The sequence below is a fragment of the Ictalurus furcatus genome, chromosome 3 (genome assembly GCF_023375685.1).
Source record: "Ictalurus furcatus strain D&B chromosome 3, Billie_1.0, whole genome shotgun sequence".
NCBI classification, from domain to species: Eukaryota; Metazoa; Chordata; class Actinopteri; order Siluriformes; family Ictaluridae; genus Ictalurus; species Ictalurus furcatus.
In genome coordinates, this window is record NC_071257.1 from 16,689,976 (window position 1) to 16,711,509 (window position 21,534).

The 21,534-nt window shown below is 39.8% G+C and overlaps 1 protein-coding gene across 2 annotated transcripts in view; it reads left to right on the top strand.

Annotated features, from left to right (window-relative positions):
* Window positions 1–18,270, top strand: part of lrmda (leucine rich melanocyte differentiation associated) — a 261,688-nt gene extending 243,418 nt beyond the window's left edge. For both annotated transcript variants that reach the window (XM_053621089.1, XM_053621090.1), the window contains one exon: window positions 16,206–18,270. In XM_053621089.1, coding sequence (XP_053477064.1) covers window positions 16,206–16,285 — 80 coding nt within the window. In that variant the 3' untranslated portion in view covers window positions 16,286–18,270. The remainder of the gene's footprint in view (window positions 1–16,205) is intronic.
* The last annotated feature ends 3,264 nt before the right edge of the window (window positions 18,271–21,534 follow it).

Below are 21,534 nucleotides of genomic sequence, written 5' to 3' on the forward strand. Positions count from 1 at the left end.
ACTTCACTTAAAACTTTTAAACACAGCTTGAGAGGTCTACTGATTAACCTGATTATATAAGAATTATCATATGCACTCCTTTATTTAAATTTTTTTTGTCTGTGAACTGCCTTGATTTAGACTCTTCCTCTTCTCATGGTGAAATAAACTCTGTAAACACTGGGGTTTCATTACATCACCTACACATTATTACTTTCTGTGCTTTTGTATCATTCATATTTTCTTCTCATTCTAGGAAATAAATCAAATCAAATTATGAGGATTTCTGAGTGTTGCAACTGTGAGATTTCAGCAAGAAATCACAGGTTTGGTTAGTGCTAAGAACGTTTCACTTACATGAGTCATGAAGAGTGGTTCAGAAAGACACACTGGCTAGCTTCATGTGTAGTGGAAAACATCTTAACCTTCATCTTTAATCGCTGTGGACTTACTGAACAGGTGCGACTTAGATGTGACTACAATAGCAGAGGATATTTGAAGTTATACGAAAAAAAACATTAGTAAAGATCTGTGTATTGTCGTCAGGTTTTAGTGTTTGTCTGATTTAAGGATGCAGGAAATGAAACAGTTATTTCATCCTTCTAGACCATGTGTTCTTCTGTTGGCTGACCCCTACACATTGTCCTCTCTAACTCATCAGTTTAATTCATGCACTACTTCTGCATGGAAGGGCCACATATTTAGACTATTATTAATTCAACCTTGCCTCTAATGTCAAAGAGATAAGAAGTGAGGTAATATTTCTCTGACTGTTCATATAATACAGCAGTGTTATTGAAGCCTGTCAGATAGATTAAACTCTAAATGAGCAACTTTCCAATTAACCCACTAATGAGACCATTACTGAAAGCAGCTCAACTGCAAATTACACTTTTCACATTTTGTTGAAGCTTTGGCCACTTATCTGTGCTTTCTTTTTTAATTAGAAATTGGTTTCTAATGATGACCACAATCAGTCAGCTTCAAAGAATGTACAAACTAGAATCTTATCAAACTATACTTAATGCCATGGACTCAAATGGCTATTGAATCATAATGATTAACCAGGTCATTTACTGACAGTGTTGGTGTTGAAATAAAGAAGGTGTTTTTTGTATCACACAAGGTACCCAGCTGCTTCAGTCTCTTACATGCACTAAATGCTATGAGCACCAGACTGAAATGTATTCAGTACTCTGTCTTAGTCTTTCACAGTATAGCCTTCAGAAGCTGCACTGGTGCTGACACAAACAGCGGGTAGAATTCATGTGCAGAATAGCTGCTGGCTGTGGTGTACATCTCCTTATGATAGACCAGGAGTTGTTCCAAGAAGATTAAGGCTTTGTAAACTGCGGGAGCACTCCGCCTCAAATGACTATTCCCTTATCTCCTAGGCCCAGAGCTACTGTATGCCTTGCACCGACTTGCTCTATGAAGAATAAATGTCATTGAAATTAATTTTGCCAGTCTTGAATTAGGTTGTGACTATAATCTCTTGCTTCAGTCAAAATTTATGTCCCCCAGAATTCAATTTCCTCCTCAGCCTCATAAGTTGGAATACAAAGAGTGATAGGCCTTTATCAGGAGAGTGATTTGAGGACTTCATTAATGACGACTGCCACGTTCATAATATTTGATTCTGGCAAATAATCCTAAAAGCCCACATTTTTGTACATGTGGTAACTTCACATCATGGATAGCACACCTTTGAAAATTACATTGCGCTCACTTGCATTGTGCTTTATATGTACTATTTTTGGAAAGTATACCTAGATTTAGCTTACATCTGAGGCTGCTACATAAGTAAGAAGGTTATTTATTATAAGTGAAGACCAATTTTTTAAAAATAAAATAATGCAAATTAGTCTCCTGACAAGCTATCTAGAATCAGAACAAAACATTTTTTAAAAAGCTTGACTCATCACTTAACTCCATTCAGTAGAGTAACATTTGAATCAGTGGAGTCTGTCATGAATTCCTCCTCTCAGTGAGACGAGCATCATTTTTCGTGTTTTGTTTTAGTTCACTCCATGTGCTTTTACTTTACATTGTCATGTGCTTGTGTTTTGCTCCTGTCTCTGCCCGCCTCATCATTGCAGTTACCTAATGTGTCCACCTGTTCTGAATTCATCCATTGATTAGTTTGTCTATTTAAACTCTGTTGTGTCCTTTGTCTAGTTGCGAAGTCTCATTTATTGTAAATCTGCCAATTCTCTGACCCCTGCATGGAATATTGATGCTTATTACTGGATTACTCATAATAAACAACAAGCTGATTTTACACACTTGCCTCCTGCCTCTTCTACCCACATGATACAAATTCATTTAATGATGTGTAGCAGCCCGGCATCTGTTTTATATAAACAACAAGAGCTTAGAAACTAACCTGTTCTTGCAGTTTGTGTTTACAGTGTACTGAAAGATAAATGCAATGTTCTGAAATGATGCATGTTAAAGCATTTCTAACGATTCCCCTCAACTTTAAGACTCCATTAATCTATGCTGCATGCAATGCTAATGGGTGTTCTGTGCTCTGCGGTGTTTAGAGTCTTTAACTCACCCTGACTTTCGTGCCATGGTTTATACTAGCCTGAATCCAAACTCTCTGACCATGGCTTCAGAGCACTTTTACACTGGAAGGTTCTTAGTAAGTTTTGAGAGATGCTTTGTACTATACTGGTATTTATAGTACTGCAGTATTTTGTTCTCTTTAAGTAGATCTAGTTTCCTGATCAATTAGAGATCATCAAATGTCCAAAGGTCAGATATGACTAAAGGTGCATAATAAATTTCAGTTTTAGTTATACTGACCAAATCATCACTGAAGCCACTGAACTAACTTACTACAAAGCAAAATGTGATTATTTATTTGTGTTATTTGTTATTGATGGTTTTAGTGGTGTTGCAACTTCACTAATAACAGTACATTGTAGATTCGCACCTACTGTGTGTACAACCCCAATTCCGAAAAAGTTGGGACAGTATGGAAAATGCAAAAAAAACAAGCAAAAAGAGTCATTTGAAAATTCACTTCACCCTGTACTATATTGAAAACACATTATCAACTGATTATTTGATGTTTTACTTTGTGAATTTAATAAATTTTTGAAAATATACACTCATTTCAAATCTGATGATCGCAACACATTCCTAAAAAGTTGGGACAGTCGGCTGTTTACCACTGTGAAACATCACTTCCTGCATATCTTGCTCCAAAATGTATACATATGTTTCTGCATTAATGGTGCCCTCACAGATGTGCAAATTACCCATGCCAGGTGCACTGACACACCCCTATTCACACCCCCATACCATGACAGACGCTGACCTTTGGACCTGACGCTGATAACAGATTGGATGGTCCTTTTCTTCTTTGGCTCAGAAAACATGACAACTGTTTTGTCCAAAAACTATTTGAAATGTTGACTCCTTGGACCACAAAACACAATTCCACTGTGCTACTGCCCATCTCAGATGAGACCGAACCCAGAGAAATCAGCGGCGCTTCTGGACAGTGTTGATGTATGGCTTATGCTTTGCATAGTAAAGCCTTAACTTGCATCTGTGGATGCAGCGGCGAATGGTGTTGACTGACAAAGGTTTACCAAAGTATTCCCGAGCCCATGTCAGGAAATCCATTACAGACTCATAACGGTTTTTACGACAGTGACATCTGAGAGATCGGCCATCACATGCATTCAGAAGTAGTTTTCGACCTTGCCCTTTACGCACCAAGATTTGACCAGATTCTTTTAATCTTTTAATTATATTGTGCACTGTAGATGATGAAATAATCAAAATCCTACCGATTTAGGGAATGTTGTTCTCAAAGTGTTGGATTATTTGCTGATGCATCTGTTGACAGATTGGCAAGGCTCGACCAATCCTTGCTCTTGAAGGACTTGGCCTTTTTTGGAGGCTCCTTATATACTATGATTAGACGATTGCCTCACCTGTTTCACATCACCTTCTTATTTCAACTTGTCACATTGCTATTAATCCTAAATTACCCCTGTCTCAACTTTTTTGTAACGTGCATCAATTTCAAAATAAACGTTTACCTAAAAAAAAACTGTCCAGATGATTAGGTAAAACATCAAATACCTTGTCTTTATACTTTTTTTTTGTTTAAATACAAGTCAAATTACATTTACAAATCACTCCACTTTGTTTTTATTAGCATTTTCCATACTGACCCAACTTTTTCAGAATTGGGGTTGTATATCATGCATGTGTGTGCAGTATGTGTAATTCTAAGATGGCATGTGTTATTCGGGGAGAATGGACCACCTGAGGTGAGGTTATTTCAGCCTTCTGAAGCCTCATAAGAAAAGTTTTATTGAGGTTGTTAATGGCCATTTTCCACAACATTATTGTTCTGACTGTTTGCCTTTTCTACTTCTACTACTAACCTGTTCTTGGATGTGATATAGTCACATTATGGTTAATATATTTGGGCAGCATTTAGATTTCACCATAGCATTTTTATATACATTCAATACTTGGCAGATATTCATAAAATAACATACTGTTTGGTCAGACTTATCCAATTCTACCAGTACACAGTAAACATTATTTGCATTAATAATATTAGATTTGTTATTTTTGGTTGCAGCATTCCAGATTTTCTGTTTCCTGAAATCTGCAGACTTATTTGTATGCAGTGCAATTTTCAGCTCCCACTCCCAAGCCTGTGCCCAATTGAAAAATGGCCTGCATTTTCTTGATAGCCCATGTGGATGTAGGGTATAAATGGCTAATGAATTACAGATGAACATTGACGCAAATTAATCTTCCTGATGTCCCTGGGTTATATGGCAACCATTTAAAAGTTTAATCAATACACTGAAGTTGAAAACATGCAGGTGCTGCAGTTGTTTGGCGGTAATAAACATCACTGCGAAATGGGGAGGCTTGTGCCCAATGCATGCATCATGATGACAGTTATTTATATTTAATGGACTAAATATTTTTTATTGAAAGAGAACAAACATCAGCTTAAGTCTATAACATATGCATTCAGCTTCCTTCTGAGAACTCTAACAGATTACTGACATTCCTCCGGCTACAGACACACCTGCTTGTCATTCTGGCATCTCATTTGATTCAACACAACATTTCTATCCAACACCCATTTTTCCATCACGATCTGCGCGGAACCTTCAGCTATCAATTGATGACTAACAAGCCGTCATGGAATTCTTTTCTAGTGGTCTTCCAGTCTTACAGATTTGTTCTGTGTAACATCAGAAAGATCAGACCATGCATGTCAGAATATACACGCCTTCTTGTGAAGGCACTCATCATCTTATTGCTGTAACTCACTGTTTGCTGCCTCACCAGCTTTCACTGTCAAGCCACAGCAGAAAATCCATTATGTTAGTGCATCTTGTCTTCAATCAACCAAAACACACATCACACCTCTTTTCATATCTCTGCCTCACAGTAGTTGCAAGTTCTTCATTGTAGGCTACAAAATAACTCCATCTACTTATGTGGAGTCATTCATCAGGCCCTGCGTTCCATTTGTGATTTCATAATGTAATGTGTCTGCTGTAACCATCACCATGAGAAATCCAAAACCAAGCTTTTCTCCTTGGTGGGACAGTGATAGTGGAATTAATTACCCAGCTCAATTCACACTGTGGATTCCTTCACAATGCTTTAGACATGGCTGAAGATTCAGTTTTTAATATGTTTCAGTTTTTACCCAGCTGCTTGCACTATTATAAAAGTTTCTGCTACATTAATAAATGTAAATATAGTATATATCAAACAGATGCAATGTACACAGACTATTTTAGTTTAGTTTTTGGCCTCTCCTACATTCTCCATGGCATTTCTGTGCCTAATATTTCAACATACCCCCCATGAATTACCTCTAGACATTTAAATTCATGATTTATGTAGCGAACTCCCCAAAGAACTACACCTCATCTCAGTGAGTGCAAATGGCCTCCCGTCTCTGTCTGTCTCAGTATATTGCAGTTCATCATCAGATTTGGACTGAAAGTAGCTCCACTGTAGCTGCACATGGGTCCATTTGACCTGAAACCCAACAAACCATCACTACCTCTATTTCCCTCATGATTAAATAAGTGGCATTATCCTGGGTCCTAAATTATCTTAATTTGATAAGCTCCAACTTTCTCCCTCAGGATAACCTTCCCTCTCTCCTATAAGAGACAGGAGAATACAGCTGCTCAATGAATATGTATTTGAATATTTAATTCTGTGGGTCGCTGATATTTATTTGCCAGGCCTCTGACTTCTGAAAGACCTTTTGGTGGTCGTAATACAATGCAGAGCACTGTTGTCTCGAGGTTGTTAAAAAAAGATTTTGGTAATGCTGGTTATATCTTTACATACACAGTAAAATGGATGGAAATCATAACAGAGTAGAATATGTAAATGACAATATATAGTCAAATTTTATATATATATATATATATATATATATATATATATATATATATATATATATATATATATATGTGTGTGTGTGTGTGTGTGTATATATATATATATATATATATATACACACACACAGTGAGGGAAAGAAGTATTTGACCCCCTGCTGATTTTGTACGTTTGCCCACTGACAAAGAAATGATCAGTCTATAATTTTAATGGTAGGTTTATTTGAACAGTGAGAGACAGAATAACAACAAGAAAATCCAGAAAAACGCATGTCAAAAATGTTATAAATTGATTTGCATTTGAATGAGGGAAATAAGTATTTGACCCCCTCTCAATCAGAAAGATTTCTGGCTCCCAGGTGTCTTTTATACAGGTAACGAGCTGAGATTAGGAGCACACTCTTAAAGGGAGTGCTCCTAATCTCAGCTTGTTACCTGTATAAAAGACACCTGTCCACAGAAGCAATCAATCAATCAGATTCCAAACTCTCCACCGTGGCCAAGACCAAAGAGCTCTCCAAGGATGTCAGGGACAAGATTGTAGACCTACACAAGTCTGGAATGGGCTAGAAGACCATTGCCAAGCATCTTGGTGAGAAGGTGACAGCAGTTGGTGCGATTATTCGCAAATGGAAGAAACACAAAAGAACTGTCAATCTCCCTCGGCCTGGGGCTCCATGCAAGATCTCACCTCGTGGAGTTGCAATGATCATGAGAACAATGAGGAATCAGCCCAGAACTACACGGGAGGATCTTGTCAATGATCTCAAGGCAGCTGGGACCATAGTCACCAAGAAAACAATTGGTAACACACTACGCCGTGAAGGACTGAAATCCTGCAGCGCCCGCAAGGTCCCCCTGCTCAAGAAAGCACATATACATGCCCGTCTGAAGTTTGCCAATGAACATCTGAATGATTCAGAGGACAACTGGGTGAAATCGTTGTGGTCAGATGAGACCAAAATGGAGCTCTTTGGCATCAACTCAACTCGCCGTGTTTGGAGGAGGAGGAATGCTGCCTATGACCCCAAGAACACCATCCCCACCGTCAAACATGGAGGTGGAAACATTATGCTTTGGGGGTGTTTTTCTGCTAAGGGGACAGGACAACTTCACCGCGTCAAAGGGACGATGGACGGGGCCATGTACCGTCAAATCTTGGGTGAGAACCTCCTTCCCTCAGCCAGGGCATTGAAAATGGGTCGTGGATGGGTATTCCAGCATGACAATGACCCAAAACACACGGCCAAGGCAACAAAGGAGTGGCTCAAGAAGAAGCACATTAAGGTCCTGGATTGGCCTAGCCAGTCTCCAGACCTTAATCCCATAGAAAATCTGTGGAGGGAGCTGAAGGTTCGGGTTGCCAAACGTCAGCCTCGAAACCTTATTGACTTGGAGGAGATCTGCAAAGAGGAGTGGGACAAAATCCCTCCTGAGATGTGTGCAAACCTGGTGGCCAACTACAAGAAACGTCTGACCTCTGTGATTGCCAACAAGGGTTTTGCCACCAAGTACTAAGTCATGTTTTGCAGAGGGGTCAAATACATATTTCCCTCATTAAAATGCAAATCAATTTATAACATTTTTGACATGCGTTTTTCTGGACTTTTTTTGTTGTTATTCTGTCTCTCACTGCTCAAATAAATCTACCATTAAAATTATAGACCGATCATTTCTTTGTCAGTGGGCAAACGTACAAAATCAGCAGGGGATCAAATACTTTTTTCCCTCACTGTATATATATATATATATATATATATATATATATATATATATATATATATATATATATATATATATTCAGAAATCGAAACAAAATCTAAGATAAAACAAAGACAATCTGAATAAACACAAAATACAGTTTTTAAATGATAATGTTATTTATTGAAGCAAAAAAGTTATCCAATACCAACTGGGCCTGTGTGAAAATGTATTTGCCCCCATAGTTACTAATTCCCCAAATCTATGAAACTGCATTCATAATGGGGTTCAGCTAGACTAGACACAACCAGGCCTGATTACTGCAAACCCTGTTCAGTCAGATCAATACTTATATAGAACTTTTTCAACAGCATGTTGGTTAAAAGGTCTTACCCAGTAACACACTATGCCAAATATGAAAGAAATTCCAAAAATGATGAGGATGAAGGTGATTGAAATACATCGGTCTGGGAAGGGTTACAAAGCTATTTCAAAGGCTCTGGGACTCCAAAGAACCACAGCGAGAGCCATTATCTCCAAATGGAAAAACTCCAAATGGTACCTAAACATTGTTGCAGGCCAAGTACACCCCTTCATGGCAATGGTATTCCCTAATGGCAGTGACCTCATTCAACAGGATAATGCTCCTGCCACACTGTAAATATTGTTTGGTTTGAGAAACATGACAAAGAGTTCAAGGTTTTGATTTTGCCTCCAAATTTCCCTGATCTCAATCTTGATCAAGCATCTGTGGGATGACAAAAACGTCTGATCCATGGAGGCCCCACCTCGCAACTTACAGGACTTAAATGATCTGCTACTAACATCTTGGTGCCAGATACCACAGCACACCTTCAGAGGTCTTGTGGAGTCCATGTCTTGATGGGTCAGAGCTGTTTTGTTCAAAGCTTAATGTTTGCAGCTTATATAACATATGGGCCTTTGTGACTTAAACATAGTTTAAACGAAAGCAAAATTAGAGTTTATGGCGCTCTCAGGCTCTTGGTGTATGATTGTAGAGAGGGTTGTAGAGAGTATGTGGAGGACTCTTCTTGTTTGCAATCAGATGTGAGAGTGCTGGATGAAGATGATGGTGAGACCTACCTTTCCACTCCTGACAATGATCTTGTCCTCTAAAAACCACCAGGTATATCATGATAGCAACAATGCCCTTGACTATTTATCTGCTGGGAAACACATCAGACTAGTTTCGCTAGATGTGTGCGTGTGTGGGTGGGTTGGTTGTGTGGATGGGGGTATGCACACAGACAGAACAGAAGAACAGTCTATATCTAGGTAATGTAGATCTATATGATCTACATTACCTTCCCAGAGGCTTGGCCAGGCCTGTCTTTTTTCCATTAATGTCTTGTGTAAGAAAAACCATGTGCTGATTTCTGCATGTCTCTCTTTTTCCTCTGTCTGACATATAACCATGGAGCTGACAGTTAACTTTACCTTCCAATATACTTCAAATAAGAATGGAGGCAGATGTCATGAATACAAACTTCATTTTTAAACTACACAAATTGAAACAGTATTTACTTACACTTCCTCTCCGTATTCTCATACAGCTTTCTTATCATGCCTAAGCTATTAACCAAAACAATACTTTTTCTTTTCAGACCTTTAAAATACCCCCTGACCACAGCTAAAACATCCTGTACACTCATAATCACCATTAAACTTTCATCCAGAGAGACATGCAATAAAGTTAAACAGAAAATGAAGAAACTCAGAGATACTTTTTAAATATGCTTACATTTTAAATACACTTTAAATAGCACCTTCAAATAACCTCAGATGTTGCTTCCTGCTTATGAGACTGCTGAAATACCACAGACTCATATAGTGCCAGCATTTAAATGTTCATCTACCTTCAAATTTTGGTCATGAGTTTTGAATTCTAGTTATTAATGATTTGTTTATCATGTGTGGACTGGCCTGCCTTTTTTCAACTTAGGTTTTATATTAAAATATGTCTTCTGTGTTTTCTGAGGTTAGCACGTAATGGAGGGTCCAGGTGCAGGAAACTGGCTGGGTGTGCAGTATGCAGAGTTCTCTGCACTGTATCACACTTCACAATGACTGCCAGTTTACGCTGAACACATTCTCCTTGTCTCTGGCCGAACCAGGTTTTTTTCTCCTGCTCCACACATGGCTTTCAGTGTGAAGCCGCCAGCAAGAGTAGACGTTTCGCAGGCCTCCTGTCTATCCACTGCTGCCATGAAAAACTTGAGCGTGATAAACCTCTAAGTCGGCATCTACTCAGCTTTAGCTTCCATCATCACCAAACACTGAGCCTGCAGCAACTCATCAATCACAGAGCTTTTATTTATTACTGTATTTAAACAAATGTCAGGTTCATGAGTTTTGGCTCCAGATGTAATATAGCTGTGTCTGCCTGTGTGCTGGGATTATTCACTTGCGTCACATGGGCTGCAGGCCTGCAGGAGACGCTCTGCTAGAAACGCTGCTCTAAACAGGCCAGCTGTTGATGGCAGAATGTGATGGAACTGTGCTCACACCTTTGACAGATTTAGTGTATATGAATTAATATAAGAAATAATGCAATGATATTGTACACCTGCAACCCAAGCATATATAATACAGGACACAACCAGTCCCAAAATATATGAAAAAATATGTCAGATGTAGGGAAACACTTTAATTCACAGAGCTATGGAACTTAACACACACACACACTCATAGAGACAGGTATGTGGATATGAACTCCTTATCTGATCTGAGCAGACAGCTCCTCACACTTCACTGTTTAAATCACCTCAAGTTGCTCGGACGGCAGAACTGAATGAGTGTGGCTCCTTTACAAAAGTCCAAATTTAGACTGACTAAGCTTTTCCCTAGGCCGCTGGGTCCAGCGTGTTGCGTGTTCCTCCAGCCGACATGAACAGGTCCGGGCACTAACTCACTGAGAGAGGAGCACTGAGCACCACACTGCAGCACCATGTCTGCCAATACACTGCTGCTGGAGAGAGGAGGCAGAGAGAGAGAACGAGAGAGAGAGAGAGGGAGAGAGAGTGTCAGGTTTGGTTAGGATCCAGGCTGGTGTTAGAATATGCTTGGCACTAATATGCCACCAGTATCTGTATCCTCATCTCTGTTGTGTGTCAGTGGGCGATGCAGAGGCCTGTCTCTCGCCTACTCTGACAGTGTCTTTTCAGATTATGTTGGTGCTCCGCTCAGAGCGCTGCCACCCTTCGCCCATCACTCAGCCACCGTGTTTGAAGCCTGCCCTTTTTTGTCATTAATGCACTTGATGTCTATTTAAAAACTGCAGTGAGCGTGGTATCTGTTTTCCTGTCAGGAGATCATTGACAGCATTAATACCACTTGTCCTTGCCTCATTTACTAAAGCGCTGACACCTAGTTGCAGTCTACCACATCCATCAAGTCTCTCTCTCTCCCTCTCTCTCTCTCTCTCTCTCGCTGTCAATTCTTTCTGACATTTCAGGTCTGTCCTGTTTTAAATCTTCTCTCCCAGGCTATGCATTCAGCTCAAGCAGTCTCACTGAATAGAAGGAATGAGGAGGACATTTTACAGCAAATCACCTAACTGGCACCTTTTTGGGTTTTTTTAGCCATGAACTGTCTGTTTTCTTGTGAGAGAAGAGTGTATGCCATAGGCAGAATTCGACCATTTTAGCCTCATTATACACAGGGAAATCAGTTATTCTTCAGGTTTCGTAGGTAAGAACAAGGTATGCTGGACAATAAGATGGCACGAAGATGTCACTCCAAGCATATAGCTACTATGTGAGTTAATGGCAGATATGGGACTGTGGAATAGTCAGGAAAAAGAAGGAGCAGAAGTTTTACATGCTTTGAAATACATCATGCTTGTAGTTTGTTTGTGTGTTTTCACTTCTCATGCTTAGATAAATCTTTAAACAGAAAATTTCATTCAAATCATTAGATCGGGATACCATGTTTGAAACAAGACAGATTGTCACCAGTGGGTGAATCAACCTCTCAGCATGATACATAGGCCTGCTGTTTCTGAAGAAGGGTATATCCTTCTGTTTCTGCCTTCCCACAGTCTGTTTCAGAATACACACACACACACACACACACACACTCTCATTAGAGTCGCACAATTGAATCATTATTAACAGCGATTAGGTTATGTCTTCACAGTATGCTCATTCCACTAAATTCCACTAAATTGTCTATGTTAATAAGAGCCCTTATACAATATTCAGGTCAGTCCATTCACAGTACATAGTACACAGTACATTAAATCTTCTTTAAAGCTGCAGGATGTTCTGTAAGATTTTGGAATTTCTCCCTCTCTGGTAATGAAAGACTATAAGGCAAACATTGCAGAGGAAACATTTTCTGACATGTCTTGTGCTAGTACGTCTAAGTAGCATTTACATTTATGGCATTTGGCAGACACCCTTATACATTTATACAACTGAGCAGTTAAGGGCCGTGCTCAAGGTCCCAGTGGAAGCTTGGTAGTAACATTTGACAAATAAACCTTGACACATTTACAGTATTTAGCAGACACCCTTATTCCTTATCTCAAGCAGTTATCTCTGAGGGATAAGGGCCTTGCTCAAGGGCCCAGCAGTGACAGTTTGGTGGTACTGGGATTTGAACTCAAAACCCAAATTTTGTGCAAAGTTAATTTGGAAGAAATGAACACAAATTGTTCTCTGAAATGCTTTTGTTAGGGTGACCATACATCACCTTTTTCAGACCTTAAAAAAATGTCTAAATTTGAGAAAATGTCCAGAATTCGGCTTTAGTTTCATTATGATGTGCTTATGGTCTAATACTACATCGTGTGTGCATATTTGCATTGCTTTAAACCCTCTCTGTAATTCCCACCTTCTTGCACACCAATTGGTCAATTATAAAAGGCTTGCAGCAACTATTGGCCAAATTCTCCCTCTCAACCATTAGCATACTCTGAGGGAACGTGTGAAGGTGAAGCACGGCAGTTGCTTGACAATAGCAGCAAATGACAGTTGTCCTGAGTCGAAACAATGCCCATGGCCACATAAGGTTATTTTTAATTTCATGTTATCATGTTGCTTCTTATTACATGGCCATTCAAATGTGTGAATGATGGCAGAAGGTACACTCGTGGCATCTGATATTTAATTGTATTCCATGGACATTCAAAAGAATGTAGGAAAACATGTGGACAGAGTGAAACCAGTTTTATTTATATATGTTTATGTGATGCTAACAGTGTGTCTTTTTCAGTGTATTAAAGTCTGCATTTATAGTAACACTGTTTGAACACTATTAAGACCCTCCCACTTCAAAAATTATTTTTTTATGAAGTCATTTGTATCTGTAATGGAATACATTTTTAAAGTAACCCTCCCAACTCTGTACGTAGTGCATATCTAAGGTACATGATATGACTATATCTGTAGTCTATATTGGTTCGACAGGAGGGGGAAATCCTGTGCATTTATATATATATATATATATATATATATATACATATATATATATATATATATATATATATATATATATATATATATATACTCTCAGCAAAAAAAGAAACATCCTCTCACATTCAACTGCTTTTATTTCTAGCAAATTTCTTAACATGTGTAAATATTTAAATTAAGATAAAAAAGATTCATTTGCATGAAGTCATTTGTATCTGTAATGGAATACATTTTTAAAGTAACCCTCCCAACTCTGTACGTAGTGCATATCTAAGGTACATGATATGACCATATCTGTAGTCTATATTGGTTCGACAGGAGGAGGAAATCCTGTGCATTTATATATATATATATATATATATATATATATATATATATATATATATATATATATATATACTCTCAGCAAAAAAAGAAACATCCTCTCACATTCAACTGCTTTTATTTCTAGCAAATTTCTTAACATGTGTAAATATTTAAATTAAGATAAAAAAGATTGAACAACTGAACAAGTTTCACAGACATTTGACGAACAGAAATAGAATAATGAGTCCCTGAACAAAGTCAGGGTGAATATTAAAAGTAACAGTCAGTATCTGGGGTGTCCTCCAGCTGCTTTAAGTACTAAAGTGTATCTCATCCTCATGGACTGCACCAGATTTGTCAGTTCTTGCTGTGAGATGTTTCTCCACTCTTCCACCAAGGCATTTGCAAGTTCTCGATCACGTCTGGGGGGGACACATGATTACATTTAATTTTCCACTACAAGGATGATCAGCTGTCCTTCCTGTCTCCCTGTCCCAGTCCTTAGGCGTCTTACATTACAGACATTGCAGTTTATTGCTCTGGCCACATCTGCAGTCCTCATGCCTCCCTGCAGCAGGCCTATGGCATGTTCACGCAGGTGAGCAGGAACCCTAGACAACTTTCTTCTGGTGTTTTTCAGTCAGTAGAAAGGTCTCTTTAGTGTCCTAAGTTATTGTAACTGTGACCTTAATTGCCTTTTTTGCAGGATATACATTAATTCATTAATATCCACATTTACAAATGCACAATGCGCACACACACACACACACACACACACACACACACACACACACACAAAGCCATGTGGTACTTAGTGTTTTGGTCACTTAAGAGCAGAAGGTGACTTCTGTAGTCCTCCGTCTGTCCATGTATTACTATAATACTATGATAATGGCCTCATTTCTTTCTCTCTCTATCTCTCACCCCCGACACACACACACACAAACACACACACAGTAGAAGGCAGGTTTTCTGCTGCTTGTTGTCTAGACAGCACCCTCAGGCCAAATGTTGTCTTTCTGGTGTTCTTAGACTTGAGATGGATGCTCTGTCTCCCCTGACACACTGTTCATGCCAAAATTTGAGTGAGAAGAAGACTGATTCAGAAGTCTGAATCCTCAGTCTTTGACAGCAATATAAAAATAGAACAAAACACTGCAAACAAAATAGCATTAACATTTTCCTTAACGGGTAAAATATTGGGGGTTCTTATAGTGAACATGCAGTAATCCATCCATCCTTCTTCTATACTGCTTATCCTTCCTTCAGGGTCACCGGGAAACCTAGAGCCTATCCCAGGAAGCATCGGGCACAAGGCAGGGTACACCCTGGACAGGGTGCCAATCGCAGGGCACAATCACATACACATTCATACACTACGGACATGCCAATCAGCCTACCATGCATGTCTTTTGGACTGGGGGAGGAAACCCCCACAGCATGGGGAGAACACGCAAACTCCTCACACACAGGGCCAATGGGAATCGAACCCCCGACCCTGGAGGCGAACGTGCTAACCACTAAGCCACCGTGCGCCCACATGCAGTAATGAGTTCTGTTTTTACTGGCAAAAGAAGTGTAACCATTGCAAAAAAAAAAAGACATTTTAGCAAGTGGAAAATGCCTTATATATAGTCAAATTTATCTAGTATTTCTTATTATAAGATCACAATAAACTAAGTATAAGATTATTAAACTATTTCAAGCCATTTGTACTCAAGCTTGAGATAGTCTTGTTCTACTGGCAGAGAAGTTTGCTCATTTGAAGCAGTTATTTATAGAAAGAAGCAAAATGACCTGCCAATAGAATAAGACAACTACAAGCTACAAAAGGTTTAATGATCTTATATCAGGTTTAATATTATTAAAAAGGTTTAATGATCTTATATCTGCTCTATTGCAATCTTATAATAAGAAATACTAGATAAGGTTGACAATATTCAAAAAAAGATGTTTTCACTTGCTAAGATGACTTTTTTTTTGTTGCATTGTACATAGTTTGTACATGTCTTCTATAAGTTGAAAAGTCTTGTACAGCGTTTTAAAAATGCTCAGGGCCATTAGCAGTTCTCAAACAAACCGTGTGGTGAGACAATGACAAGGGTTTTCCTATATTGTCATTTTTATTTTGATACTAACTATTGAGTCACATGAAATGATGGTGAAAGCACCACTTTAGATTTAATAACAGAATAATGAAAGAGCAAAATAGTAAAATCTTTCCTCTTAAAGTTGAAATCATGACATATTTACTACCATCTATTTAGCAGTCTTTATTACATTAACTTAGAATTATCTCACACATATTGTGTATTATTACCTTAATAAATCTAATTATCATTTCCTTTCGTTTGGTTTGTAGGAGTGTTTGCCAAGTGCCGCTACGTCTACTACGGCAAGCATTCAGAGGGCAATCGCTTCATCCGCAATGACCAGCTCTGATAAACAGACGGACAGGCCATGGACAAGCAGGGAAGCTGTATAAAGATGTCTTCCTGTGTATCTTTATTAATATCCACATCATCATGTTCATTTTAAGCAGCTGAACACAGCCCTCTAGTGCCTTCTGCTGAGTGCGCCATCCCTGCCACCTCTCATCTCTCCCTCACTGCCTGAGCAGTGCCACTCACACTGACATTATTGCCTTTAAGCAGCCCTCACACACACACACACACACACACACGCACACACACACACACACACACACACACACACACATACACACACTCTCTCTCACTCACACAGACACACACATCCAAGTGACTGTGCTGACAGCTACTGCTTCATGATGGATTGCCTGATCCAACTGCTACACTCTGCAGGTCAAAGGTCACACCTGAGGCTGCAGTGTGCCCATGAGGACACACAGGATGAGCCCTCCTCAAAGTCAAAGCTAAAGTTATACATACACACACACACACACACACACACACACACACACACACACACACACACACACACACACACACACACATCACTCAATTTCTCTTGATACATGTAGTATACAAAAACAAAACCATCAACTTTATAGACTTCTGGAAAAAAAAAACTTCTTAACTCAGGAAGTGCTTTCAGTGATAATGTATTTAATTGCTTCTCAACAGTCACTGGTAGTATAGCTCAAACATTATTCAAATAATTTGCTTTCAGCAAGTGTAACTTTTCTAACAAACAAAAAGAACATGAACATGTAATCCTACATTTCTGACATTTTATTGGCAAATGAAGGGCATTTACAGGCACCTTGCACTGTGGCCTTGCGTGTGGTCATGTATTCATGTGGTGATGTTAAGTTTTTGTTTGTGCGTTTGTGTGTGTGTGTGTGTGTGTATGTGTGTGTGTGTGCATACACTGTGAAGTTGGTGTGTTGCGGGGGCAGATGTTTCCGTGCAGGAGCCTGGAGGAGCTGGGAAAGTGCGTGGTAATGAGCTTTGCTCTCGTTGCTTGGGTCCAGGAGAGGGAAAAGAGAGACAGGCGAGACAGAGCAGCAGGACTGAAGGGAGGGAGAGAAGTCAACAACTTCTTCCATTCCACTTCTGATTGCCTCCTCATGTGATATGCACACTATTTTAATGACTTGCTCTGTAACTTTTGTTTATGAAAAAGAAAAAATCCCTAACAGCTTTTGCTACATTTCAGATACAAGGTTTCTGCAGTGGGGTCTTAACATTTAGTGGAAGATTTGATAGGATCGAGTGAATTAAATACACATGCTTGAGAAATGTGCATCCACGTTTTCATTCATGTTCATTCAAATACTGTTGTCTCATAATGTTGTTCTTTTTGAATATAGTGTTTCACATCTTTTAAAGAGTGAGTTCTCAGGACCAAAGGAACATGTAATACCAATTACACTCTATCTACACAATCATAACCAAAGATTTACTCTTCAATCATTCATTTTAATGATCTCACCATAACATGGGCTGTTCTTCTTTTATTTCTTTAAGATCGAATCATATAATAATATAGCATCTATCTATCTATCTATCTATCTATCTATCTATCTATCTAACTATCTGTCTATCTGTCTCTTTCTCTATCTATCTATCTATCTATCTGTCTGTCTGTCTCTCTATCTATCTGTCTGTCTATCTATCTATCTATCTTTCTATCTATCTATCTAGTTTCTGATGTGTCTAGCTAGATGGACTTTGTCTTCCTGTGGATGTTATGAACAGAGTGTTTAACGTTCTCTAGTGCAGCGAGGGAGATGGTTGTGGAAGTGAAAGAGAGCATGTGGAGGCAGAGCTCATTGCTCCATCCTCTCTATGCTCTGCTTGCTCTCAGGGAAAGGCCACACATCGCCCAGTGAAATGTTTCTTTTGATTGTTGGTCAGATGCTTTGTGTGTGTGTGTGTGTTTGTTAGTCTGAGTGTATGTGAATGGAAAATGTGCATCTAGCTGAGATTGTGTTTACACAATGGTTTTTGTAAGTGTGTGTTTGTGTGTGTGTGTGTGTGTGTGTGTGTGTGTGTGTGTGTGTGCGTCTACTTGGTCCTATGAGACTATGCCTGTGCACTGCTCCTGTTGTGCTGCCGGAGAGCATGGTCACTAGTGCGGGCGTTTCTAAATGACAAGGTTTATTTGTCCATGTTGTGATATGTTCACAGGAAAGTGCCAGTGACAGCCAGAGGAGGCAGGAAGAGGGAGCCACAACAAGTCCTCCCCCCCTCCTCAGCACACAAAATGTCATCTCTTCCCTGGCTGGCTCACCCAGCCATCCCCATGAAAAGAACAGACATTTAAAACTTTGTGACATGTGTCAGAGACGCTGCCATTGAGCCAGTGCCGCTGATGTAGCCCGAATTGACAGCAGCGGAGCCGGCGGAGCTGGCTGGGGGACGTAGCGAGTTTGGTGAGTGTCACTTCCCATCCTCGTCACGGCCTCGTCTCCCAACAGCTCCGCAAATATAAACAGCATTAGGAGAGAGGCGCAAGTGCAGAGGGTAGACATATGCTGCCACGCATGTGTACTGCGTGTGAGTGAGAGAATGCGCGGATGTGTGCGTTGTGCAGGGGGCACAGGATGGGGACTAATTAAGGAGCGAGGAACAGAGCGTGCACTAGGCACAGGCTGTGACCCAGGGGAATGTGTGTGTGTGTTTGTGTGTGTGTGCACGGCTATACAGAAAGTTCCTTACTGGAGTTGCGTAGCACCATTGACGAGCCCTCTAGATAGGTCTCAGGGCAGAGTGGGGAAAGAAAAGATGGAAAAGTGTACACTAACTTCACAAACAGGATTGAGAGTAATCTCACACTGTCCTCAGATTTAAAGTGCTTAAACTGCATGAAGCAATGAGATGTAATGACATGGTTAATGACTTTAAACAGTTTGTGATTTAAACACAATGGAATGCCAGTGATGTCTAGCATTTCGCTCGTTGTAGCCGATCATATCGGATGCTTGTGGAAGCTTGACAGGCAGAGCTGGTGGGTGTTGCTGATGCTGAAGACAGTGTGAGCTGACAGTGTTCCCATTACAGCATGTTCACAGAGCTCTTGCTCCAGTGCAGGCCTGTATAGAAGGCCTTAGTAAAAACTCAGTGGAAGCCCAGGGCTCCACCACAGCCCACTTTCTCTCCCGCTCTGATCCCAACTTTCATTGTGGCTGCCTGTCAGAGCGGCTCTGGGAAATCGCCCCTAGTCATCAGTTATTAGGCTCCTCTCTGTGAGTGATTGACAGCGGCGAATGCAAATCAGGCGCATGAGAAAGCGCTTGGCGCTGTATCAGTGATTGACAGCCGTATGCTGATAGCACGCTAACTGGATGAGAGAGAGGTGAGATGAGGGTCTGATCATTCTCCTGAGCTCGCAGCCTCATCCTTTACTGCAGACACGAGGAGACATTAGCCGAGGCAGACAGCCCGGGAAAGGGCAGGCACAGAAAAAGAGCCTTATTTCCGGCACGGTTTCAGATGAGTAGCATTTGTCATTGAGGGGAAGATGGTGTAATTAGCTTGTCAGTCTACTTTAGGCTGAGCTAGCTTTCGCTGGTAAGAAAGATGGACGAACTGCCACGGGAGTTGACAGCCAGTCGATAATGTGGCAATTAATGTCATAAATAATTCCACTACCAATTATATCAGAATGGACTTTGTGCTTTAAAAAGAGAATAGTGTTCCCTTATCATTTCCTCTATCAGCAAGTACTGCCATAATGTGCCACCTAATTATTTCCCTTTAAACACCGCTGCACAATATGGCCTTTCTTTTCAAACATATTTCTAGGGCACAGAATTCAAAAAACAATCCACAGCTGCAGTAATCTATGCCTGTAATTTTTTGTGTTTTTAAGCCTTTTTTGTTGTTTTTTTAAACTAGACACTGTTAGGAGGAATGTAGTTATAAAATGTCAAGAGCAGGTCCTGGATAAAGCTTCACACTAATACAATTTGAGAGTATAGGCAGTGTTGTGTAAATCAATTCCACTTGATATTTTAAAGGTTGCTAAAGCCTTACTAACAGGCAGGGTATTGATTCACTGCCCATCTTCCTCTGTGGGAAAATATTGTTTCTCATCACTTACTCCACCTCTAAACTCAAGGTAATGATATTCCACAATACAGTGTTTAATACGAGAGTTACGATCCAGCAAGAATGAGCTCTGATTTCTGCATGATGATTTGTACTTTTCAGTCTGTTTTGACTGCAAGCATCCTCACGAGCATGAGGATTATATGAACACCACATGGGTCTGATCTTCTCAGTATTTTCTCTCTGAGCTTAATCCACACGGACGCGAACAGCTTCTTGTTCAATATTCTTGTTAAAGTTGCCCCTTTGAAATGGGTGAGCAGATCAAATGAGCTCAGCTCATGCAAGGCATCATAATGTTGAGTAAAACAGTGTTAAATGCATCAGATGATGGCAGTAGGTTTAATATATAGTCCAGCCAGCAGTGGCTCAAGGTCACTTCAGCTTCCTCTACATAATGCATGAATCCCCCCCGTCCTTGCAGTCTCCAATCATCCACACCAACCTTGGGATGAAAATTTTACTAAGTAAATCAGTGAACATGCTGGCATTTCTATTAACCTCCAATGTGCAACCGACAGAGTGATGAATTATGCTAAATAATAACACATCCCAATAAATCAGCTCTACAACTTGAAGGTGAAGTGAAACTCAACCGGCTAACAAATGGTGTTATTTTAAACACAGTGAATGCAGTGTTCTTCCATGTGGACGTGTAACTGATCTTAACACCCCAACAGTTTGGTATATTTGCAGCATACAGTTAGAGATAAGTTGTACAAAATATACACTATAATGAATTCTACCACAGCACTGTTGGAGTCTTGGATCTAACTGGTTAAAAGGTGTTAGTTCGTTTTCTGTAACAGCGGCTCTGACAGTAGGTCTATCATTTAATTCGCTTGTTCTAATAAGTCCATCGTTTCTGTTAAATATGTGTAAAGAGATGTTTATTTGAACATCTTTGGAAGTGTCAGAACTTTGTGTCAGTTATAACCTAAGTGATAACAGGAACTAACTTGTTTTGCTGATGTTCCATTCCATTATTATACATAACTACAGATGGATAAAAATGTAAGACGTGTCATTCTTTAAGAAATAATCCGTTGGCAAATTGCTGTGGTATAAGAGAAAGAAAACACTTCTGGGGTGTGATGCTATTGGAAAAGAATCAACTTTCATGTGGTAACAGTATCACAGCAGGCCGTTCTTAAC